General features: G+C 46.0%; 1 protein-coding gene across 5 annotated transcripts in view; it reads left to right on the top strand.

Annotated features, from left to right (window-relative positions):
- The window catches only part of LOC146334130 (casein kinase I), a 74034-nt gene that overhangs the window by 18872 nt on the left and 29246 nt on the right, over window positions 1-25916 (top strand). For 3 of the 5 annotated variants that reach the window (XM_084825265.1, XM_084825260.1, XM_084825261.1), the window contains 7 exons: window positions 9814-9948; window positions 11727-11767; window positions 14973-15042; window positions 18841-18989; window positions 20050-20284; window positions 24435-24520; window positions 25224-25308. In XM_084825265.1, coding sequence (XP_084681391.1) covers window positions 9843-9948; window positions 11727-11767; window positions 14973-15042; window positions 18841-18989; window positions 20050-20284; window positions 24435-24520; window positions 25224-25308 — 772 coding nt within the window. In that variant the 5' untranslated portion in view covers window positions 9814-9842. Of the gene's footprint in view, window positions 1-9167; window positions 9221-9813; window positions 9949-11726; window positions 11768-14972; window positions 15043-18840; window positions 18990-20049; window positions 20285-24434; window positions 24521-25223; window positions 25309-25916 lie in introns of all 5 variants that reach the window. The other 2 variants (XM_084825263.1, XM_084825262.1) reach the window with 2 other exon arrangements.

The following is a 25916-nucleotide window of genomic DNA, read 5'->3' as shown; positions in this document are numbered from 1 at the left end:
CCCACATTTGTTGCAGATTATGCTCTCAGTAGGTATGGGGCAGTAGGAAAAGTCTGTCTGGGGCCAATTTTGCCTGAGGGTGGTCAATTGTGTCTGGACTGTACCACTTCAGACTGCAGTGAAAGCTCATACAATACAACACTCCATCATGGAGAGGCGGCAGGAAAAAGAGAGATTCTTACATGTAGAAAAGTGGCTTTTCAGGGCGAAAACTAGCATAGGCCTCTTTTTCCTGACCTGCTGTTTATAGAATCTGAGCAGAGGAGCATTCCGTCATGAAGGGGGCTGCCTGGGTTTTAAGACCTGGGGCGACCCTTGTCTTGATAGTGCCACCATCAAAGGGCCTTCTCAGTGCCTGGGCTCTGGAACTTTTTAAAGTTGCATTTTTAATTTATTTGTATTTATGTTCTGTCTTAATGTTTTGTTTGTAATCTGGATTGTATTGTTAGCTGTCTTGAATGCCATGTTTTGGTGGAAAGGGGAGAAGGGGACAGAAGCAATCTAAAACCATCTCTCTGGAGAAGGCTCCAATTTTAAACATGCCTGTCAGTCGCATAGTGCAATCCAATGTATCTTACTCAGAAATAATCCCCCCTGTGTTCATTGGGGCTTAACTCCCAGGTAAATGTGAACAGGATTGCAGCCTGTATAAAAGCAGGTGAAGAGCCTCTTTTGAGAGGCTGTTCCAGGGGCAGGAAATGTTTTGGGCTACAACACTCCTAATCCATTGATCTTGCTGCCTGGGTCTTGTGGGAATTGTAGTCCACAACATCTAGAGGTCCCGTAGCTGAAAGCTCCCCCCACCTTCTCCGATCCCCACATGTTGCACTTCTGTTGGTGAAGGGGTGGAAAGAAGAGCTTCAGAAACTGAGCCCACATCTCAGTTTCCCTTAGCATACATGTCACAGTCCTGGCACTATATATACGCCTCCTCTTTTATTATAATACAAGATAACCAGCAGCTTGAATTGAGCCTGGGGGCGTGCTGGCATTCAGTGCAAATGAAACAGAACTGGAGTCATGCACCCTGAGCATCGAGCCCTGGCCCCCCGCCCTGGCTGCTGTCACCTTGCAATGCGGTCTCCAGATGCATCTCAAAGGGCAGCCCCATGTAGAGCACGTGACAGTAATCTAACCTGGGTGATGGCTTTAGGTTGCATCTTGGGTAGAACTGTCTGCAGAAGAGAAATTGGCCGAGTCTGGTTTCTCTGGTCATGTGGTTTGTGAGTTCCAGTTTTTAGGAGCCACTCTCTTCTTTGGCAGGCTGGCTTGTGCTTCAGGACACAAATTGTCCACCCCTTAGGTGGTGGCGGGAATGGTGATGTGCAGCAGCAACTCATCCATTCCCACCTTGCAAGGCTGTCGCTCCTCTGGTCTGTTATGTGATGGTGGCTGCCAATTTGGATGGTGCTACAAGGGGAATTGGATGAGGTCATGGAGACTGAGGGGAGGTCTAAGAGGAACTTCCCTGTTTGGGCTACCTATAAATACCAGTCACTCTGAGGGGCAAATAGTGGGAGAGGGTTCTTGCCTTCCAGCCCAGCTTTGGGTCCCCAGAGGTATCTGGTTGGTGACTGGCTAGTCCAGTCCAACATGGCTGTTCTTACTCAAGCTAGGATTATTCCTAGGGCCTGCATAGTTTAGAGCAACTGTCCCCAAGCTGCTGCTCTCCAGATGTGTTCGACTGCACCTCCCATCATACCCAGCCACCATAGTCAAAGTTCTACATGGGAGGCAGCAATTCCTGAGAACTTTGTTCTGGCCATTGAGGGCTAGTACCTTGACTTGAGCCCAGAAACAAAATTGGAAGCCCAGGAAGCTGGGACAGAATTGGCCTGGTATGGTCTGCTGCCCTACCAACTGTCAACATAAACTGGGCTTCAGCACTCTGCACCCATGGACGTTTCCGGACTCTTTTCAAGGGCAGCTCCACGTAGAGTGCCTTACAGTAGTCCAATCCAGAAGTGACTCTCTAAGGCGTGAAAGGCCAAAGCTAGGTCTGCTTTCTCTAGGAGGGAGCACAGGTGGCAAACATCTCCCAGAATCCTTTGCAAGACGCAGAGGTTCTGTAGCCATTTTGCCAGGGTGGTGCTCTCAGCAGGTGAGCTAACGTCGCAAAGGTTTTGTTTGTAAAACTGTTGCTGTGTGCACATAACTCCTTCTGGAGGGAGGCACGTGCATTGTTTTCCTCAGCCTAGCAGAAAGCCGTCTCTCTCACTCTGAAGGGCACCCAAACTTTGTGTCCATCAGAGCTGAAAATAGAACCCTTGAAGTCCAGCTCTGCTTCCATACTCCAATCACTTTCCTTCCTTTCTTCCTTTAATTAAATATTTGAGAGTCTTCAGAATAAAAGGTCAGGGGAGAAGCTTGCCTGATGCACGGGAGCAGGTGTCAGAGGGAGCGTTGCACATACAGAGTTGCAAGAACAAATTATTTTAAGGGGGAGGGGTACAGGAAGAGGGCAGCGAAGGGTTGTGGGCTTTTTAACAGTGACCTAATGCATTTGTGTGTTTTTAGTTTGTGCTGTAAATCACAGGGGCTTGCCTGGAACCACCATCACATTATGAGGAATTTGAAAAATGTACATGGTGAGAGGCTTCAATGAACCCAAAGCCATCTGCTCTCTCAGAGGAAGCTAACTGAAAGATCTCTGTATGAGTTGCCATTCTAGGCTTACCTCTTTCAATTCAGTTCAGAACAGTGGAGTTTGTTCAAATGAAGCAGTGCATGTGATAAGGATCTAGGTGTCTTAACAGATCACAAGCAGGATATGAGCCAGGAGTATGATGCAGCTGCTAAAAAGTCTAATGCAATCCCAGGGTGCACAAACAGAAGCACAGTGTCTGGATCACAGGATGTAGAGTTGTAATGGCCCCAGGAGTGTAACCAAGTCACCTGTAGTTTTAGAGGGGCCGAGAGATCCATAGTGCTCTCTTTAGGTTTGTTATTGGTGCAATTTCCTCACTAGTGGGCCTCTGAGCATGTGAGATGAGTCAAAGGTCGATAGCGCAGCCTCAGCACATTCTATGCTAAGAAAGGCTAGTATCTTATCAGGGCCTAGGATGTGCCTGAGAAGCGAGGCTTTGTTTATGCCGAGTTACAGGTGTCTGTGCTGGGGAAGTTCTGATTGTTTTCCCGCTGCACAAGGGCTGTTAGGCTATGCTGGGAAAGTTGCAGATGAATGCGAATTAACGCTTGCGGCTGCCATGCTGCCTCACTGCTGACATGTATGGTATAAGACCCATTGTACCCCTTGGCTCTGGGTTCAGAGAAGCTGTCTGATCCAACCATTGGGTACGCCTGTGCGCTGTAAGTACTCAATAAAGTCTCCTTGTAAGCAAGCCTGGATCTGGCTTATCACTATCTCGGCACCTCCAAACCTTAGCAGCCCACAGTCGGGGCATACAAGAGTCAAATTAGAGTTCTGCTTGATTCTGAGCCAGTCAGCTGCTCATGGAGTACCGTGTCCAGTTCTGGGTGCCGCATTTTAAGAAGGACTTTATCAAATTGGCACATGTCCAGAGGAGAGCAACCAGGATGGTGAGGGGTCTGGAAGCCAAGTCCTATGACAAATGGGTGGAAAAGTTGGATATGTTTAGTATAGAGAAGAGAAAGTTAAGGGAGGACATGATAGCTATCTTTAAGTATCTGAAGGGCTGTTACACAGAAGTTAGAGGATTGTTCTCTGTGGCTCCAGAGGGCAGGCCTAGAACCAAGGGGTGGAAGTTGCGAAGAAGCAGATTTTGGCTAAACATTAGGAGAAATGTGCTAATGGTACAAGCCACTCAATAGTCGAACAGGCCACTTCAGGAGGTGGTGGGCTCTCTTTCGCTGGAGTTATTTAAGTAGATGCTGGGCAGCCATCTCTCAGGGATGCTGTAATTGTATCCTGCACTGCATTAAGTAGGGGGTTAATCCTGCATTAAGTAGGGGGTTGGACTGGATGACCTTTAGGGCCCCTTTCAATTCTATGATCCAGGTGGGTTCCTCTGCAGGCACGTAATTCTTCCTCTTGCGCAGTCTAAACTTCAGTGACTAACATGTGCCTCCAGTTTTTAATTCAGAAAAAGCAAAAGTGGAATTCAACTATCAAAAGTTTGGGAGGCACTAGAACCTTAATGATGAAAGCTGACACTCTTGGGTCAGATGACTTTCAGGTGGTCAGCATTAAATATTTCTGATCTGGATGTACTGGTAGAGCTCTGGGTGATTTGCAGCAAGGGTTTCTGACTCAATTGTTCAGTAGTAGTAGCAGCTAAAAGCAACCCTCCCCTCCTGCTGGCTGCTGAAATGAAGAAAGCTTAGAGGGAAGCCCATGAGTAGATTTTTCTGTGAAGGGATTGTGAGCTCATTTCTGGGAATGAAAATGTATGTCTGGGCAGAGTATATGCTCAGAAGCAGCCTGGTTATTATTTCTAAGGGTATGTCTGCCTTGTGGGACATTATATGGCTCTGGTTGGTGGACTTTGAGGTTCTGGTAAAAAAAACAAAGCGAAAATAGATTCGGCAAAGTAGATACCCACCCGTGGTATAGCTCCTCAGCATGTGTGTGAAATCCTGAAGAACTACTGAGCTGGGTAAATATTTGGAGAGAAGAAAGCTTATTTTATGTATGTATTTATTTCATTTCTATACCGCCCAATAGCTGAAGCTCTCTGGGCAGTTCACAAAAATTAAAACCAAACAGCACACAATAAAACAATATAAAATATGTAGAACGTTAAAACCACAATATAACAATACAACCACAATAAACCCTAGCAGCAGTTTAAAATACAGATTTAAAACAGCAAAGCTAACAGTCTAAACAGCTAAAATGCCTGCGAGAATAAAAAGGGCTTCACCTGGTGCCGGGAGGAATACAACATAGGTGCCAGGCGAACCTCACTAGGGAGCTCATTCCACAGCCGGGGTGCCGCAGCAGAGAAAGCCCTCCTCCTAGTAGCCCCCTGCCTCACTTCCTTTGGCAGGGGCTCGCGGAGGAGGGCCGCTGAGGATGACCTTAGGGTCCGGGCAGGCACATATGGGAGGAGGCCATCCTTCAGATAGCCTGGCCCCAAGCCGTTAAGGGCTTTGAACGTTAACACCAGCACTCTGAATCGGGCCTGGAAATGGACCGGCAGCCGGTGCAGCTGGAAAAGTACCGGCGTAATGTGAGCTCGCTGGCCAGTCCCTGTGAACAGTCTTGCTGCCCTATTTTGGACCAGCTGAAGTTTCCGGACCGTTTCCAAAGGCAGCCCCACCTATAACGCATTGCAGTAATCCAGACGGGAAGTTCTCAGAGCGTGGATCACTGTAGCTAGGCTCTCTCTGTCCAGAGAAGGGCGTAGCCGGTATACCAGCCTAAGCTGATAAGAGGTGCTCCGTGCCACCGAGTTCACCTGTGCCTCAAGCGACAGTTCTGGGTCCGAGAGCACCCCCAAACTACGAACCTGATCCGTTGGGGGAATGCAGCCCCCTCCCGAACAGGTTGAACATCGCCTAGCCAGGCAGAGGAGCCACCCACTAACAGCACCTCCCTCTTGCCTGGATTGAGATTCAGTTTATTGGCCCTCATCCAGTCCATTACCTTGCCCAGGCAGTGATTCAGGACAGCCACTGCCTCGCCTTATGTTTCAGGGAAGCGGGTTTGGCACGCTTTCTTTGGTCACTTGACTGCCTATTATTTGGTGGAAGTCAAGTATTCCACGCAGTCAAGAATGTCACTGAGTGGGTGACAGCTTACATGTATTTATAATTGTTTAAAAACTGTTTTTTTTATGCTGCTGTTCCTTTTATTCATTTCTGTTTTTAATTGCTTTTTTAAAAAAATTGTGACTAAATCACAAGCTGAACATGAGCCAAGAGTGTGATGAAGCTGCTAAAAGGGCTAATGCAATCCTAGACTGCATAAACGGAACCACAGTGTTCCAGAGCACAAGCCAGCAGGAATAGAAAACGTACTTAACATGCTGGAGGGAGCAATCCTATGGCTACTAGACACTGTCTAGAGGGCCATAGGATATGCTCTTTTCTGGGAACTGACCTCCCCCCACGTCTACGCTGCCTTGGAGGCAGTGTGGAGAAGGCCTGTTCTCCGCACTCGCAAGAGGAGTGCGGAGCGACTGAAAAGGGCAGGGCTGGGGGTGTTCCGGGGTGGGGAGCGCGGAGCTGTGTGTATGACACAGGCTGTGTGTCGTACACACAGCCTCCTTTCCCGGTCGGGCCCCCCGTCACTAGACAGCCAAAAACAGCTGTCTAGGGGAAAATAGCAGTGCAGGAGAGGCACGGAGGGAATGATCCCCCCCCCCCCCCCGTGCCTCTCCTGCCTTACCTAGGATAGGTGGTTGCCTCCAAGTTCGGAGGAAGCCGCCTATCTTGATAGGATTGTGCCCTAAATGTTGTAATTAATCTCTAGTATGTTTTAAATGACTAATCGTTTTTAAATTAGAACAGTAATTGTAGTAGTTCAGAAAGTTAAGCAGCATTCCTGCATTGGGTGCCCTCCAAGTGTGTTGAATTACAACTCCCAGCGTCCCCAGTGGCCATGCTGGCTGAGGATGGTGGAAGTTGTATTTATTTATATATTACATTTCTGTACTGTCCAATAGCCAAAGCTCTCTAGGTGGATCACAACAATTAAAGCCATAAAATACAACATGCCAAAATACAATATAAAAGTTTAAAACTACAGTATAAAATAAAAACCAAAATAAAACTGATGCGCAGTGCAAAGATTTAAAATACAGTAACAGATTTAAAACAACAGAAACTGAAAGACTACAATGCCTGGGAAAATCAGAAGGTGTTACCTGGTGCCGAAAAGAGCCAGTAGTTATACACATCTGGAGGGTGTCCAGTTGGGGAAGGCTGCTTTAAAGAAATATATGACATTACTTGGCCAATTATTTGACTGGTCAATTGGCCAGTTTGCTTTTTTTTACCTGTCAAATGTCTAGCCCTTATGGCATATCAAAGAATCCAGGGCTTGTAGTTAGGTGAGGGCTGCCATGACATCTGTGATGGAGATCCAATGCTTGCACAGAATCTTCTTGCATAACTTTGTTCCTTAGGTTCCCTGGAGCAAACATTTTAAAGTTTGAACTGTAGATATTACTTATATTCCGCCTTTTGTCCTCCAAAAGGGACCCTAAAGCAGCTTGCATCCATAAACATATATACCCCAAAAAGCATGTGAAACAACAATGACCTTTAAAAGCAGAGTCATTGAAAACTTTCCTGCCTCAGAAAGAGATGTTTTTAAAAAACCTAATAGAATGCTTGGCCAGACAAACAAATGTTTCCTCCATTTGCCTGAGAACCTCAAGAAAAGGGGCCAACTGGGCCTCTGGGGAGGGAGTTCCACAACCTGGGTGCCACCACCAAAAAAGCTCTGTTTTGGAATCTACCTCCCCCTCTATCCCCCTTCTCCCACCGCTGTTTAATTCTTCCCTAATAATTGGAGCAATCTTTTCCATAATTTGTTTAAGGAGGTGAGCTTTATTGCAAAAGAAAGAAAAATGTAAAGACCTACAGAAAAATGCAAGAACCCCCCCCCCCCCCCAATCCCGGTGCCCTACATTCTGTCTGGGTGTTGGATGATTGATGTTGTAGTCTAGCACATCTGAATGGCCCCAGCTTGGGGAAGGTTGCCCTATAGGCTAGAGGACAAAAAGGTGGAAGTAGTTGGCTCCCCCACCCTTGCTATTTTAGGGTTGCTTTTCTATTCTCATGCGCGCATGCAGACTTTCCACCCTTTGCCCTTAAAAAATGAGGTCTTGGATGCTGTGGTTTTGAGCTTTAAAAATGCTTCGATCACTCAGATTTGCTTCTCTCTCTTAAACTGGAAAGGAAGTTCACCCAGTGATTTACACTGTCTTTTTCAGTTCCTATAAAAACCAGACATTTCTATACAGTGGTAGACATGGCTTGCCACAAGGTGTGGCTTAGATGGCTGTTCGAATGGGATTTATTCATTTACTTCTTTAAAGCATTTTTGCCCCATTTTTCAACCAAAAAAGACTCCCAGAGCAGCTTACAAAAATCAGTCATTAGAGTCCCAGCTCTCAGGCTTACAATCTAAGAGACAGAAGACACAAGGGAAGGAATTGGGAAGGAAGAGGGAAAAAACATGGCAGTGATACCCAGATGAGTATGATTGTACTCAGGTTTGGACTGTACTCATTTTCATTCTAGGCTGGCCTGATCTTTTCTTTCTGAGATTTGGATACAAATTCATGGAGAAGGATTAGCCATGATGCTAAAATGAAACCTACAGGTTTAGATGCAGTATACCTCTGATGAATACCAGTTGCTGGTGGGCAAGAGCTTTCCAGTTCATACAATTCATAATTGAGTTTTACAAAACCCATCACTGCAAGGTGTGGTGATGGCCACTGGCGGAGGTAGTATTAAAAGGGGGATGAAGTGCCTTCATGGCTGAGAGGTCTGTGAAGCTCCATCCTCAGACATTCTATTTCTGAATACTGGTCGCCACTGGTGGGACATTGTGGAGGCATGTGATCATCCAGAGCTGGAAACAGGATGTGGAATTAGACTGCTTCTAGACATAAACCTACCTGTACACTACACTCAACACCTATGGCCCTCCTCTGGGTGCCTCCTCCGGGTGCCTCCTCCAAGGGAGGCTCAGAAAGCAGCAACAAGGGAGAGGGCCTTCTCTGTGGTGGCCCCCTAATTCTGGAATGATCTCTCTGATGAGGCCTGCCTGGCGCCAACATGGTTATCTTTTTGGTACCAGGTCAAGTCCTTTCTCTTTTCTCAGACATTTGGCAGCATGTGATGAGTTTGATCAGGTGCTGGATTTGTTTTATGGTTATGCTTGATGGCTTAAAGTTGTTTTTAGATATACTGCATGTTGTCTCCGTGTGTACTGTCTGTGTGTTTTTATGTAAATGGTTTTTAAAGTTTGTATACTGCATTTTAATGGCTTTTAATCTTTATAAACTGCCCAGAGAGCTTTGGCTATGGGGTGGTATGGAAATGTAATAAATAATAAAAATAATCAGGGTTGATTTGATTTAAATCAAATGGATTTAAATTACTTCTCTGAGGGACTCAATTTCAATGATTTAAATCACAGTTTAAATCGCTAGTGAGGAAGATTCTATTTAATCATCAGTTTTAGTAGAAGTACATTATTGTTTAATATAACCTGTTACCTTCAGGTCACGCTTGCGGGGGGGCGTCCCGAAGGCATCTGTGGGGATCTGGAGGCCAGGTGAGATATGCCCATTTTGATATGGTCCAACCAGTCTCCTCATTTTGTTCTACTGCAAAGGGTGGAGTGCCACCACAAACCCCTTAAAACAGGAGAGTTGAACCTTTTTCAGCCAGAGGGACAGATTCAATTTCAGAGAAGTTCTTGCAGGGGGGGGGACGGGACATTCCAGTGGTGGGCAGAGCTGAATGCAAAACACATGGGGCCAAAATAACCACTTATTTTACTTTAAATCTGTTACTGCCTGTAACTAAGCTTTAAGAGAGGCATTTCAACCTTTTAGTAGGGTTGCTGGAAAAATTTGAGACAGACGAAAATGAGCTCGGCTTCCTAAGAATCCAACCTGCGGAATCCGCTGCAGAGTGACCCCCTCAGGCTGTGCGGAGGCCGTGGACTTTTGGGCGATTTTTTTTTTTTTTTTTACTTTTCTGAAATTTACGCATATTTATTCATAGGAAAATATGCAAGTTTCTGCTGAGGGAAAAGTTGGATGGAATAGGGGACAATACACTAAATGTTACCTACTAAGGTAAATTATGCAAATTGTTATGAAACCTGTTACGTAATTATTTGCGTATTTTTCTGCATAACAGGGGGGAAAATCGCCTCCATCTGTGAGGGGATGACAGAACAAAAGGTGCCCAACAATCCGCAAAGCAAAGATGGAGCCAATTTTACACAGTCCGTACATCCCCTACCTTTTAGACCTGGGAGAAAACTACACGAAGGTGCGGAAACCACCAAATGATTGTTGGTCAGGGGATGGGGTGTGGTCATCTAGGGAAAGCTGGAGTGCCAGATTTGGCTTGCCTGAGGTTCGACACCCCAGCTTTAAAAGCTGCCTTTTTAGTTTGTTTGCTGTGTTCTCAGAATGCCATTGAAGGCAGTGAGGACCAGGGTGAGAATTGTGCATCCACACTACTTAGTTGTTATCTTGGGGTCTCATTATTTACCCTTTTTACTTGTGTTAGGTTAACAGCAACAAAACCTCAATAGAAATACTTAGAAAATAATTTTCACTAGCAGACTCTGTCTGTAGAATGGGTAGATTTTCTTAATAGCTGATCTTTTAAAGACGGGCTAGAAGAATTTACCCATTTCACAAACACTCAATTCCTTGAACATATGCTATATCTGTATACACACACACTATTTTATTAATTCTTATATTCCACCATTCCTACAGAAGGAGCACAAAGCAGATTATAACAGTAATAAAACAAATACAACTGTAAAATACTATTGCACAAAAACAATTAGAATACATCTATAATTAATCTAATAACACCCAAACCCAACAAGTTGGGAGCCTAATGCTTGTGTAAATAAAAAGGTCTTTAATTTACTTATAAAAATAATCCCAGTGGGGACTAATCGCACCTCTCCTGGGCAGGAGTTCCACAAACGGGGGGCCACCACTGAGAAAGCCCTCCCTCAAGTCCATACCCTCCTTACCTCATTTATGGCTCAGTACATAATTCCGGTTCTTGTTTTGTGCTTGTGGCACATTGTACTAGTCTGGATAACAGTAGATAGCAACGGTCTTGAATTATCTATGGGAGCGTAACTTGGTCTTTAATTAGAACTCTGTCCCTGGTGAGGGCAGTGCTTAATGTCTTAAAAAAAAAACTACTGGGGCAGAGGCCTGTGTGAGCATCTTGCCATCTGCACTAGAAGGAACCCTTTTTAAGTGGTGTGGAGGCAGTCTGCAATTGCTCAGTGGTGAGGGGAGAAGGCACTCTATGCATGCTCAGAGGTACCTTTCTTGCACAATAGGCTCTAGGAGGGGTTAATACTCAATGAGTATTGTTGGACTGGGGAAAGTTTGGGAGCTATAAGGCCAACAGTACTGACAAGCAGGATTCTTTTGTTTGCTTCTTTTTCCTCTTTTTTATCTTTCTTTGTTTCGTACTTAAAACAATCTTAAGCTATCTGCTATGAAAAAGGGGGTGTGAACATCACGGACACAAGAGGAAGTTATGCTTAGATGACTTTTGACAACAACCAAAAGGATCTGCATATTAAGCAGCTTTGTACCAACATTGGGCCATATACCCCAGTATCACCTGCTTTTGACAGAGAGTATCTCTCCAGGCAGAGAAAGATCTCTTCCAGCACCTGTGTTACCTGACATTTAATCAGAGGTTGAAGCTGAGATGTTCTGCATCCAACCTCTCTCCCCATATTCACATATGAAATGGTGATTTAAATGCTGTCTTACCAAGGTTTGAAAATAACCTGGTCCTTTGTGGATCTCCTTCCATAAGGAAACTGTTCTAAAACGAGAAAAGAGTGTGTGCGTGTGTGTGTGTGTGTGTGTGTATTCCCCTTGCTCTCCTTTCAAGCCACTGAATGGTCCCAAGATCTGACAAATCAGGCTAGCAAGACAAAATACTGAGGGTTAGCATCTCTTGTGCACTGTCATGGGATCTCCCAGTAAGACGAACCTGACATGAGAAATGTTTCTGTTCTGTTTTTGCCCAATTCTCCTGTTTATTTTTTGCAGGGAAGAACCTTTATACGAACGAATACGTAGCAATCAAGTTGGTAAGCTCACTTCTAATACGCTTGGTTCCCTGGTTTTAAAACTGCCCCCTTTCCCTTCTCTTCTCCCCGCCTCTCCCCACCCTGGCCCAATCCGCCTGTGCCTCCATCCAATTATCTCCAGGTGGGGGGCATTTCTGGTTTTTAAAAAAGCCAAGCACACACAACTGATTTAACATATTTCCAGGTTCTTTGTGGAAAAGAGGGATATTATTTTTCTCCTGCAAACTGATTGAAATAATCCAAAGTGTGTTTATGTGTGTTGGGGGTGGGTGGGATCCTATTTTATTTATTTCATGTTTATATTCTGACATCCAGATGGGCTATAGTGTGGTGTAGTGGTTAGAGTGCTGGACTGGGAGCCGGGAGATCCGTGTTCTAGTCCCCACTCAGCCATGGAAGCTCATTGGGTGACTTTGGGCGAGTCACAGACTCTCAGCCCAACCTACCTCACAGGGTTGTTGTTGTGAGAATAAAATGGAGAGGAGGAGGATTATGTATGCTGCCTTGAGATCCTTAAGGAGGAAAAAACGGTGGGATATAAATTAAATAAATAAATATAATGCCTTTAACCTCACAGCAATGTCCCAGTTTCTGGCCCCTTTACCTGGATCAGGTTACCAACCCCTCTTCTCCTATCCATTCTTCTTCAAATCCCACCTCAGCCTTTTCTTGGTTATGAATTTGGATTACTTCCATGCAGAATTTTTATTTTCATTCATTGCTTTATACTAAGTCAGACCATTGAATCCGTCTAGGCCAGAATTGTCTGCTCAGATAGGCAGATGTTCCCTGGTGTCTCAAGCAGAGTGAGAGAGAGGATTTCATGACATCAATTTATCTGGAGACTTAGTGCTGAGTATTCAGTGGCTCGTGATTTTTTTGCATTTTAAAAAATGTCCAATAAAATGCACAACGTAAGACAGTGAGCCAGTGTGATGTAGTGGTTAGAGTGTTGGACTGAGACTCCAGAGAGCTGGGTTCTAGTCCCCACTCCATCATGAAGTTCACTGAGTGACTTTGGGCTGGTCTCTGACTCTCAGCCTAACCTACCCCATGGGGTTGTTATGAGGATAAAATGGAGAGGAGGAGATTATGTAAGCCGCCTTGGGTTCCTTGCAGGAGAAAAGGTAAGCTATAAATATAATAAATAAATTAAATAAGTGTTTGATTTTTATGAACATGTATATACATGACACTTAACAAAATAATGTCACTTCAATTGTTATAGGCCTCAATCTGTGTTGAATGGAGCGTTTGCTCTTGCTCTTCTTTAACCCCAACAGTAGTTTAGTGACACCTTAAAGACTGACAGATTATAAACATAGGAAGCTGCTTCATACCATTATCCCCACCTTGGATTTTTTTTGGTTTTGAATTTGGATTACCTTCAGCTGGTTCACCAGCTACGGCCTCTCCTGGACAGGGATAGTCTGGCCACGGTGGTACCGGCATTGGTAACCTCAGGACTGGACTACTGCAATGCGCTCTGTGTGGGGCTGTCCTTGAGGCTGCTCCGGAAGCTGGAGCTAGTGCAGAACACAGCAGCTCGGCTGTGGTCGGGAGCTGCCCCCTCTCAGCATGTAGCTCCTTTGCTGAGGGAACTGCACTGGCTTCCTGTCTGCTACCGGGCCAGGTTTAAGGTTCTAGTACTAGTGTACAAAGCCCTAAACATCTTGGGACCAGGATCCCTGAGAGAGCGCCTTCTCCCTTACCAACCTGCCTGGTCACTGAGGTCATCGGAGGGCTCGCTCCTGGTGGCTCCACATGGACCTATGGCCAAGCTGGCATCCACACTGAGAAGAGCCTTCAGTGTGGTGGCCCCCTCCATATGGAATTCCCTGCCTCTGGAGCTCAGGCAGGCACCAACACTGGGTTGTTTTCAGTGCCTCCTGAAAACAGCTCTTTTCCAGGAAGCCTTCCTTGGTTAAGCAGCCTCAGTTTTATTGGCACTCTGTTTTTTAAAGAATAATCTTAATATCGCAATTCATTCTTCTTATCTTTTGTTTGTTTTATCTCTTGTTGTTCAATGCTCCAGAATCTGTTTACATGTGGAGTGGTATAGAAATGCTGTAAATAAATAATGCAGAATTTTTATTTTCATTCGCTCACTTATTTATTTATGCCAAGTCAGACCCTTGCTCCATCTAGCCCTGTATTGTCAGCATTGACTGGCAGCAATGGTTCTCCAGGGCTTCAGGCAGGTGCTTTTCCAGCCCTACCTGCAGATGCTCAGCATTGAACCTTGAACCTTCTGCATGCAAAGCATGTGATCTGCTCACTGAGCTACAGCCCTCCCCTGACTTACTGTGTTTAGAAGCTTTTGTAGACCAATGCCTGGTTTGGTTTGACAAAAATCCCACACCAGTCTATGCCACAATAAATCTGTTAGTCTTTGAGGCTCCTTTCTATTCTTGCTGGAATGGAGCTACCCCTCTGGAATTGCGGTGTGTTTTTAACTGCAACTACTGAAAGGAAATCCAGAGTTAGAGGTCAGATATGTCTTTGTTTCTTCTTGTTTTTGCCCTTATTTCGTTTAACTTAAAGTGATTGCGGCCTACTCTTAACAATTCGTTTCCCCGTTCTTTTAATGGATGGGATTCTAATTCTTCTCCAGCAGTGGTGTTGCTAGGTATGTTAAAGATTTCAGGCCCAGGCCCATAAGACACAAATCTGAATAAAGTTTGCATGTGGTAATTTATATTGATATATGCACATTTAGAAATAATTACTAGGATTCATTTAAATTTCACAGGAGGCAAAGCCAGCCAATTCATTTCTCATCCAAATCCTCTCACATAAAATAAGTACTTCAGTTAATTTGCATCCTGCCTAAAATCATTTCAGACCAGTGAAATTTTTTTCTAAGCTTAATTGTCATGGAGGGAAAGGGGTTTTTTAGGGGTGTTGCAGCATGTGGGAAGGGGAGAGACCCTTCTCTCTCCGGCTGCAATCCTCCTTGGAAATTGCCCACTGCATGGCAATTAAGCTGAGGAAAAAAACCCTCCATTGGCACCGGTGTTTACTCAGAAGTAAGTCCCATTGTATTCAGTGAAGCGTACTCCCTGGTAAGTGTGCATAGGAGTTTCCTCACCTCCATTTACACTGGGTCACAATCCCGGTTTTGTTTCTTAAAAGTCTTGTCACATTAGCAAGAACAAAGCAATGGGGTTTTGTAACACATTCTTTTTCTCTACCTCTCCCCCAGGAGCCTATCAAATCCAGAGCTCCTCAACTCCACCTGGAGTATCGATTCTACAAACAGCTTGGCAACACAGGTGAGTGGCAACAGCTGCCTTGTAGAGAGTATCTGGTGGATTGTCTGCTGGGGACTTCAAAAGGAAACATTTTAAAGTCCTCCAGTCCTCATGATGGCAGAGGAATGGCTTGGAAGAACTGCTTTGCAACAGAATCAATGGAAACTAAAGATTGGGTGTGTTTTAAGGGTATGCCTGAAGAAGTTACTAATTCAAAACGTGTTGTGTGGAATAAAGTACCATTCTCTGCACTTAGAGGTTGGCGTTGGTGCATTCCTACTCCCCCCACCCCTGCCTCCAAGGGAAGCCATGCTCACAGGGGAGGGGCTGTAGCTCAGTGGTGGAGCCCCTGCTTTGCATGCAGAGGGTCCCAGGTTCGATCCACGCATCTCCAAGGAAAAACCCTTGCTGGGAACCTGGGAGAGCCGCTGCTGCCAGTCAGTGTCAACAATACTGGGCTAGATGGACCAAGGGCCTGACTTGGTGTAGGGCAGCTTCCAATGTTCCTATGTTCCATTTCCCTTCACCCTCAATCGTCCCCATCTGTAATATGGGGATAATAATACTGACCTACCTTCTAGGGATGTTTGTAAGGAGATAACCACTTTTTAACATGCTCTATTAATAATACCATTCAGCATTGATAATAATATTATTACCAACCTCTCCTCTGCCCCAGCCATCCTCCATATTCTGATTTGCAAAGACCTTTGAATTTTTCCAGGCTTTTACTGTCTGAATGTGTGTGTGGGTTTTTTTAATGATGGGTTTTTGTATTGTTGCTTTTATCATGCTGCATGTGTGCACGTGCACAAGGAATTATTTTGCTGATGTTTTGTTGTGTTTTTATTTTATTTTTAACTTTTGTAAACCGGCCTGATAACTGTGAATCAATTTTTTTATTCTGTATAATATTATCATTTACAAATTTGCAATTCTCTATCACAAGAAAGATAATATACAGTCAGGGCCAGAAATATTGGAGTGAGGTTAACTGTTTTGGTAGTTGGCCTCTGCACACCACCACATTGAGGTTGAAAGGAAACACACCCAGGTGGGAGCGAAGTCAGGACTTCCAGCTGTAATGCAAGGAGTGTGACAAAAGTGGGGCACTGACCATTCAGGAAGGACAGCCAGTGGCACGCACACACCCCCATCGTTGGGGGCTCATAAGTAATGGAGCAAGCCAACATCATTTCAAACTGAAGGATCGCTTTCAATGCCTGGGTGAAAATCCTTTGCAGTCAATGACTGCCTGAAGCCTGGAACCCATGGACATGACCCAATGCTGAGTTTCCTCCCTTGAGACGCTTTGCCAGGCCTTCACTGCATCTGCCTTCAGCTGCTGCTTGTTTGTGGGTCTTTCTGCCTTCAGTCTTGTCTTCAGTAGGTGAAAAGCATGCTCTACTGGGTGGAGATCAGGTGACTGACTTGGCCATGGAAACCCTTGGGCAGCTTTTGCTGTATGTTTTGGGTCATTATCCATCTGCAATATGAAGCGGCATCCTATCCGTTTGGCAGCATTCGGCTGAATCTGAGCAGAAAGTATAGCCCTATACACTTCAGAATTCGTCCTGCTGCTTTTATCAGCAGTCAGGTCCTCAATAAACACCAGTGACCTGGTTCCATTGGCAGCCATACATGCCCAGGCCATAACAGTGCCTCCACCACGTTTGACAGATGATGTGGTATGCTTTGGATCATGAGCTGTTCCTTTCCTTCTCCATACTTTTCTCTTCCCATCATTCTGGTACAAGTTAATCTTGGTCTCATCAGTCCAAAGAATCTTATTTCAGAATTGGGCAGGCTTTTTTAGGTGTTTGCTGGCAAAGGCTAATCTGGCCTGTCTGTTCTTGAGCGTGACCAGTGGTTTGCACCTTGTTGTGAAGCCTCTGTTTTCACATTCATAAGGCCGTCTCTTGACTGCAGATGTTGACCGTGACATGCCTACCTCCGCAAGAGCATTCTTGACCTGGCTAAGTGTTGTGAAAGGGCTCCTCTTCACCATGAGCAGCGTTCTGGGGTCATCCGCTTTAGTTGTCTTCCGTGGTCTGCCAGGCCTTTTGCTGTTGCTGAGCTTGCCAGTTAAGTCCCTCTTTTCCAGGATGCTCCACACTGCTGTGTTGGCCACTCCCACTGCTTTTGCTCTCTCTCTGATGGGTTTATGTTGTTTCCTCGGCCTCATGATGGCCCCCTTCACTCGCATGGACACCTCTTTGGGCCTCGTGTTGGGGTTCCAGTGAACAGCTACCAGATGCAAATGTAACCCTCAGAACCACCTCCAGGCCTTTTGTCCGCTTGCTTGGTCATGGGGCACCCAGGAAACAGGCCGCCCCTGGCCATGCAGCTGCTTGCCAGCCATTCGTTCCATTACTTATGAGCCCCCAACGACGGGGGTGTGTGCGTGCCACTGGCTGTCCTTCCTGAATGGTCAGTGCCCCACTTTTGCCAAACCCCTTGCATTACAGCTGGAAGTCCTGACTTCGCTCCCATCTGGGTGTGCTTCCTTTCAACTTCGAAGTGGTGGTGGACAGAGGCCAACTGCCAAAACAGTTATCCTTGCTCCAGTATTGCTGGCCCTGACTGTATATTAAGACATTGATATGCCCTGGTAATTGTATATTGAAGGGTGGCATACAAATCAGATCAATGAATAGGTTAGGCTGCAGTCCTATGGATGTTTAGACAGAAAAAAGTCCTACAACTCCCAGCATTCCCTAGCCGGCTGGCTGGGGAATGCTGGGAGTTGTAGGACTTCTTTCTGTCTAAACATAGGATTGTAAGACTTTTTCTGTCTAAACACGCATAGTGTTGTGCTCTTAGTCATGGTGTTAGGAACTCTGTGGCCTTCTCCAACCTGGCATCCTCTAGATGTACAACTGGACTACAACTCCCAGCATTCCCAGCCAGTGTGACAAATAGCCATCCTGGGTGGGGGTGATGGGGTTGTAGTCCAACACGGGACTACAGTTCCCACAGAACCTTGGTTTGGGTTTCCTGGTGGGCCTTGTGAGAGTGAGTGGCAGTGTTGTGTAGGATTAACATTTGGATCCACATTTAGGGGAGGCTTTGAGGCTTTCCCTAACCCAGGGATTATAAGGACTATGAGTTGGACCTGCAACAAAAAGCAGTGTGGACTTTCTCCTGTTCAGGGTGCTTGCCAGCCTGGTATACCCCTTACCAAGTTACTCCATTCTGTTCTATGTTAAATTTTGATTAAGATTTTTCTTTTTAATCTGTTTCTGTATTGTTGTCCACCTTGAGCACCCTTTTGGGGGGAAAGGTGGGATATAAATAAAAGAAGATAAAAACAGTCTTCTGGCACTGTGTGGCCACTGAGTGTGTCCAGTCCTCATTGGGCTGTTTTGGGGCTCCCCATCCTTTGCGGGTTTTGGTTCTGCAAAACATGCAATTCCTCCAAGCCTGCTGATACCTCCCTCTTGTGTTTCAGTGGTGTAGTTTGGGATAGGCACTGTGATGAGTTTGCTACTAGTACATACTTCCTAGTGTCAGCCAAGTACCCTGCTGCCTGCTGCCATGGGAGGGAGAGCAGAACACAGGGAAATCCTGGCTGTTATCTCCAATCTCAGTTTGGAGATAATGCTGGAGATTCCTCTGGGGTGGGGGAATTCCTTCACTTGGAGGCCAAGCCCTACCCCCTGGGGGAACCCATGCTGGACTGCGAAGCCCGGCAGGCCAGGATTTCTGCAACTACAGTATCTAGAATAATACTGTCATATACATGGTGCCTCGCAAATCTACATGTGCTGCCGGGCTCACCTCTTCTTTATCTCTCTCCCTCTTCTCCACCCCTTCCAGAAGGGATCCCTCAGGTCTACTACTTTGGCCCATGCGGGAAGTACAACGCCATGGTCTTGGAACTGCTGGGCCCCAGCCTGGAAGACCTCTTTGACCTGTGCGACCGGACATTCACTCTCAAGACAGTCCTCATGATTGCCATCCAGCTGGTGAGCCACCCGTCTTAGAGACCAGCACTACCCTAGAGAAACTGGAGACACCCTCCACGGATGGGCAGTTGTTGCCTCCATACCTCCTGATTCTTTACAGCAGGCATCTCCAACTTGGCTTTCTCCGGAAGTGTTGGACTACAACTCCCATCACCCCAGGCTGATGGGAGTTGCAGTCCAATGCATCTGGAGAGCCCCAGGGAAGATCCATCTTGTCTCGCATTATCCATCTTCTGCCATCGTATTTTTATTCTAGCAAGAGCCTTTGGCCTGGCTTCTCCATGATTTTTGTCTCCCTTATTTATTTATTTCATTTCTATACCACCCAATAGCCAAAGCTCTCTGATTATATCACTCTTTTTTCCTGCACTTGTCTTAAAATATTTTTGGATGATGGTTTAAAAACCTGGATCTGTTCTAATTCTATTCATCAGCTGCCTTGAGTGTTTCATTGGCTGGTGGAGGAGGATTGGAGGGTTCCATCCCTCCTCTGCTGGTCCACTTGGTAAAAGGTGCTTTTTTGTTTAACTAGCCTGCTAAGAGGCTAGAAGCTTGTGTTCTTCCACGCTGGCCCTGGAGGAAGAGGCAGTTTCCCCTCCTCTGCAGACAGAATGGAAACACACAGTGACCCGGTTCATAAAATTAAACAACCCATGGCTTGTTCAACACATGGTTTGTTCTTGGGTTAGAACGCTAGGTTGTTTCTCCCTCAACAACCCAGAATTCTGGGTTTGTATGTCATGGAGAACAGCCCAGGGACTGGGCATCCTCAGGTGATTTAGTGCATCAGAAGTGCACTCCCACAAACTCCCAAACAGCCCATGGTTAACAGACCATGAGTTGTTTAATCGTGCATACTAGGTCACTGCTAGCTTTTTGGTAGGCTAGTTAAAAGAAATAAAAATCAGGCCAGTAGCTTTTATGAGGTTATTTACAAGGCTGGAATACTGCAGAAACTTTCCAGAATCCAGCTTTTCCAGGCCCAAAATTTTAAATGCTGTTTTTTACTTTTTAAGCATGCGTGCAATCCTGATGGTTGCCCCCCCCCTTCCTCCCCCAGATCACGCGGATGGAGTATGTTCACACCAAAAGTCTGATCTACAGAGACGTCAAGCCAGAGAACTTCCTGGTGGGGCGGCCCGGAAGCAAGTGCCAGCACACCATCCACATCATTGACTTCGGCCTGGCCAAAGAGTATATTGATCCAGAGACCAAAAAACACATCCCATACCGAGAGCACAAAAGCCTGACGGGGACAGCGCGTTACATGAGCATCAACACACACCTGGGGAAAGGTGAACCAGAGGCACTAGTTGAAATGTTATCTGGTGGGGAATTGAAAGGTGTATCTTGGGGGGGGGGGGGGGGGGATTCCCGTGAACCTGTTTTGACCCAAGGCAATACCTTAAAAAGGCTCATAAATAATATTGCGGCAGACAGAAGTCCTTCCATGTTAAACCTTCGCTTCTAAAATTGCTCTTCTGGAGAAACTAATCCCCCAGTTAGGGCAGTCTTTGCTAAACCTGATCCTTCCTGAGCAAAAATGGATGATTCCTTTACAACGCTTGTAAATGGAGACTCTTATGGACACAACCTCCTTTTGATCTGTTGATCTCTTTGGACTGATCGTGCATGACTTCTCTGAAGTAAATTCCACTGTGTTCAATGGGATTTAGTCCCAGATAAATATTTGTATAGCATGGGATGGGGAACCTTTTTCACCAGGATGCTGCATGCCAGCAGTGGCAGACGCAAAGCAAAACCTGGGTGGAGTCACCCCATCCTCTTACTGCAGCCCCCCCGCCATATCCCCCCCCAACGCACACATGCGCACACACTCAGTCTCTCCCTCCCTCCCCCCCTTCCTGGCCCTCTTGTTGGCCTGCCTGTCTGTACAGCAGCCAGTACATAATGTAAAATGCTAAATTAAAGTGATTCATCTTCATGGCCTTTCTGAAAGCCAAGAGAGTGGGGGCCAATCATAGTTTGGGGGGGGGGAATCCCAGAGTTTAGGAGCAGCGCACGTGCCCCTTTCACACGTGCCCCACAAATGGGCCTCTGGGGGCAATGGTGCTCTCTACAAGCTATAGAACCCCCACAGGCCAAGGCAATCTCTTGTTCTCTCTGAATTCCATATGCTAGAGACAGGGAAAGGCTGTTGGCCCCATGCCCAGACTATGGGATTCCCAGAGGTGTTTCGTTGTCCATGATGGGAAGCAGGATTCTTCACTGGATGGGCTGCTGATTTTTGACCCAGTAGGGCTCGCCGTCATGGTGTTACACAATTTTGTGGGCTGATAGTAGCAGTTACAGGAACTCTAGGGAAAAGCGACCATGTTGTACTTCAGTTCTTGGTTCTAAGGGAAGCAAAATCTGAGCGTAGTCAGACGCGTACCCTGGATTTTAGGAAAGCTGATTTTAATAAACTCAGAACAATGATCAGTAAGGTCCCATGGCAAGCGATGCTAGCGAGAAAAGGAGTCCAAGATGGGTGGGAGCTTCTAAAAAAGGAAATTCTCAAGGCACAATCACAAGCAATTCCAACAAGAAGAAAAGGTGGAAGACAACAGAAGAAGCCAATGTGGCTTCACAAAAAGCTTAGGGATGACCTGAAAACAAAAAAGGACACATATAGGAAGTGGAAAGAAGGCCAAGTAACAAAGGAAGAGTCCAGGCAGGAAGCACAGAATTGCAGGGATGGCGTCAGGAAGGCTAAAGCTGAGAACGAGCTGAGGTTAGCGAGGGATGCTAAAAACAACAAAAAGGCTTTCTTCAGCTACGTGCATAGTAAAAGACAGAGGAAAGAAATGGTGGTTCAGCTATTAAATAAGGACGGCAAAACGATAACAGATGACAAAGAAAAGGCAGAGGTGCTCAATTCCTACTTTGGCTCAGTCTTCTCCCAAAAGAGGTTGTATATCCCCCCTGGCAAAGGCGAAGTACAGGCTGAAGGGGCAGGATTGCAGCTTGAGATCGATAGGCATATGGTCAAGGAACACCTAATTACTTTGAATGAGCTCGAATCTCCAGGGCCAGATGAACTGCAACCCAGAGTAATAAAGGAACTGGCAGAAGAACTCTCAGAACCGCTGTCTATTCTCTTTGAGCAATCATGGAGGACGGGGGAAGTGCCAGATGACTGGAGGAGGGCTAACGTTGTCCCTCTCTTCAAAAAGGGTAAAAAGGAGGAACCTGGGAACTACAGACCACTCAGTCTGACATCAATCCCTGGGAAAATTCTGGAGCAGATCATAAAGCAATCCAACTGGAAGCACCTTGTCAACAATGCCGTGATTACTCAAAGCCAACATGGATTTGTCAAAAACAAGTCCTGCCAGACAAATCTGGTCTCATTTTTTTGATCAAGTCACCTCCCTTGTGGACCGTGGGAATGCTGTAGACATCATATACCTCGACTTCAGCAAAGCTTTCGACAAAGTGCCCCATGATGTCCTGATGAGCAAACTAGCTCAAAGTGGGCTAGCTGAAACAACGATCCGGTGGATCCACAGTTGGCTACAGAATCGGACTCAAAGAGTGCTTATCGATGGGATCTTCTCAAACTGGGGAGAGGGAACGAGCGGGGTACCGCAGGGCTCAGTCCTGGGCCCAGTGCTCTTCAACATTTTTATTAATGACTTGGAGGAGGAGGTGCAGGGAATGCTGATCAGATTTGCAGATGACACAAAATGGGGCGGGATAGCTAATACTTTGGAAGACAGAAACAAAATTCAAAGTGATGGATAGACTGGAGCAGTGGGCAGAAAACAACAGAATGACATTGAATAGGGATAAATGCCAAGTTCTGCACCTAGGAAAAAGAAACCAAATGCACAGTTACAAGATGGGGGATACGTGGCTCAACAACACAACAAGCGAGAAGGATCTTGGAATTGTTGTCGATCACAAGCTGAATATGAGCCAACAATGTGATGTGGCTGCAAAAAAGGCCAATGCTCTTTTGGGCTGCATTCATAGAAGCATAGCTTCCAAATCCCGGGAAGTACTAGTTCCCCTCTACTCAGCACTGGTTAGGCCTCATCTGGAGTCCTGTGTCCAGTTCTGGGCACCACACTTTATGAAGGATGCAGACAAGCTGGAGAGGGTTCAGAGGAGGGCAACAAAGATGATCAGGGGCCTGGAAACAAAGCCCTATGAAGAGAGACTGAAAGAACTGGGCCTGTTTAGCCTTGAGAAGAGAAGACTGAGGGGAGATAAGATAGCAGTCTTCAAGTCTTTGAAAGGTTGTCCCAGAGAGGAAGGCCAGGATCTCTTCTTGTTCATCCCAGAGTGCAGGACACGGAAGAATGGGCCCCAGTGACAGAAAGCCAGATTCCAGCTGAACATCAGGGAAAACGTCCTGACTGTTAGAGCAATACGACAATGGAACCTATGACTTAGGGAGGCGGTGGGCTCTCCCACACTGGAGGCCTTCAAGACGAGGCTGGACAGCCACCTGTCGGGGATGCTCTGACTTGGATTCCTGCATTGAGCAGGGGGTTGGACTCGATGGCCTTGTAGGCCCCTTCCAACCCTACCATTCTATAGTTCTATGACAAAGTGAGTCAGTTTATATACCTTGAGTACAGAGAGGAGAAGCAGGGTGGGGGCGGCCAGAAGCAAGTGTTGCTGTTTGAAGGTGAGTGAATGGGTGTGTGTGTGTGTGTTAGTATCAACCACCTTAAAATATTTTTTTAAAGCTTGTTTAAATATTTCTGGCCTGCTTTCAGACGCAGATCAGGCCCTCGAAGTGGCTTACACATGCAGCAGTAAAAACCAACTCATAAAAATAGCAGGAGTTAGAGCAGGCTTAAAATGGGTTGTGTGTGTTGAATTCAGGTCTGCAACACAGCAGCTGAAAGACCAGGAGTTCTGCTGGTTAAAAAAAAGCAAATGGGGCTGCCAACACTGTCTGACATCGTTAAGGTACCCGCAGAGCAAGCTCCCAAGGTACCTGCAGAGAAATATCAGGAGCACATCCTCTATTTTTTTAATGTATTTATTTTTTGTCCTTGATGATTATTCCACTAAATCCTGCACAGAGGAGGGGTGTGGAATAGCTCTGGACAGCTAAGAGTGGAACTGCCAAAACTTTTTTTTTTTTTTTTTTACAAAAGTGTGCAATTACAATTTGTCCATCAAGCTATGTCTGAATTACTGCCACCACACTGGACACACAAGCAGTTATTTAAGCGGAACAACAACACCAGTGAATAATTTTATTTATTAAAGAAATGGGCAGTAATAGAAGGAATTTTGTCATATTTAATTAGGCAAATAATGAAGCTGTATATTGTGATATTTTGTTGAAGTATTCATGTATTTTTTAAAAATGTTTTTTAAGCCTTTGTAGTATGCTGTCCAATGTTAAAAGGGTGCTAATAACTCAATGCTGCAGAATAGCCCCTGACTCAACACAACTGTCTCTTTCTGTCTCCTCTGCAGAACAAAGCCGCAGAGATGACCTGGAAGCACTTGGTCACATGTTCATGTACTTCCTCCGGGGGAGTCTGCCCTGGCAGGGCCTCAAGGTGAGTTCTGTCTCTGTGGAAACCATTCAAATTTAAGCAAATGAACGTGTGTGTGTGTGTGTGTGTGTGTATCGTATATAGCCATATTCTACTTTTGTCAATAGTGGGAAGGGGCTCTAGAAATCCTGCTCAGCACTAACTTTTGGGATTCTGTTAATCACTACCTGTGTGCTTTCAAGTGTCAGCTTCTTGAGGGCTAGAAACTTAGATGTATTCTTTTGGGTTTAATTGTAAAACAAAATGCTGAGGTCCTTGGCCTCCTGAACTCTGCACCCCCCGGTGATTTCCTCCATGTAGTGCTGTTGTGGAACACGTACAAGCCCTGCTCACATGTTGGATCCAGTCCCCATCCCACAAGCTGGGACCATTTCCACACATTGGCTGCCCAAAGATTCAGCTGTGTCATCCTGGCTTTGACACTGCCCCACAAGCCAGCAAGGTGTATTTCACCAAGGCACCTGCAGAGCAGAGAACTGTCAGGGCTGTACCTTCACCCTCCCCATGCAGCAAATAAAATGTTGATGAACATTCTGTGAGGTCACAGCAACTCAGCCAGAGGCTGTAGGGGGCAGACCGATTTTTGGCTGGGTGATTGTCTTTTGCTTAGCAATCTTTTCCCACTGGGCCTGTTGAAGGCTCAGTTGTCCCCTCATTCCCTCAGACTGATCTGCTGCTTTTTTCTCCCCTCCCGTCCTCTCTCTAGGCAGACACACTGAAGGAGCGGTATCAGAAGATCGGTGACACCAAGAGAGCAACCCCAGTCGAAGTGCTCTGTGAAAACTTCCCTGGTAAGCATTGCCACATGACACAGTGACAGTCACTGGCTCAGATGCCTTTAAGAGAGGAGTTGTTGGATGGGTCCTCTACCACAACATACCATTCCATTCCCCCCCTCCCCCCGGTTTTCTTTTTTTACCCCATTTTCCAATAGTCATACAGCTCTCTTTGGCCACTGAGCTCTGCCTCTCTGTGTCTCGCTCTGTGTCTCTGGCTCACGCTCTGGCTTGGGCTCCCTCTCTCTCTCTCTGAGCCCTTCTGGAGAGGGCTATTGCTACCAAAAAGCCTGCAAGCAGGGCTGGAAGGCATCAGAGAGATGCTTCTGTTGGAAAGAGGATGCTGGGCGAGTTGGGGCTTTTTTGTCTGATCCAACAGGGCTCCTTTTCTGTTCTGAAGGATACCTTCCCCCAGTCAGTTGGTTATGTAACGGGGACCAGCTTGATCCATGAAACCCAAATACTCTTCTCCCATTTGGCTTTCACAACTGTCAGGATGCTGGTACCAAATCAACTATGCAAAACAAAAAGGACAAAAGTAACAGCTCGAAAAAAACAAACAAGGTGCAAGAGGCCCTAAAACACTGCACTGAAACAGTAAGATAGTTTTATACAATGTTTAT

Source organism: Heloderma suspectum, chromosome W, assembly GCF_057233095.1.
Source record: "Heloderma suspectum isolate Gila_16-S chromosome W, 16-S_ref, whole genome shotgun sequence".
NCBI lineage: Eukaryota > Metazoa > Chordata > Lepidosauria > Squamata > Helodermatidae > Heloderma > Heloderma suspectum.
Note: the sequence above shows the minus strand (reverse complement) of the source record. Positions and strands in the feature narration are given on the sequence as shown.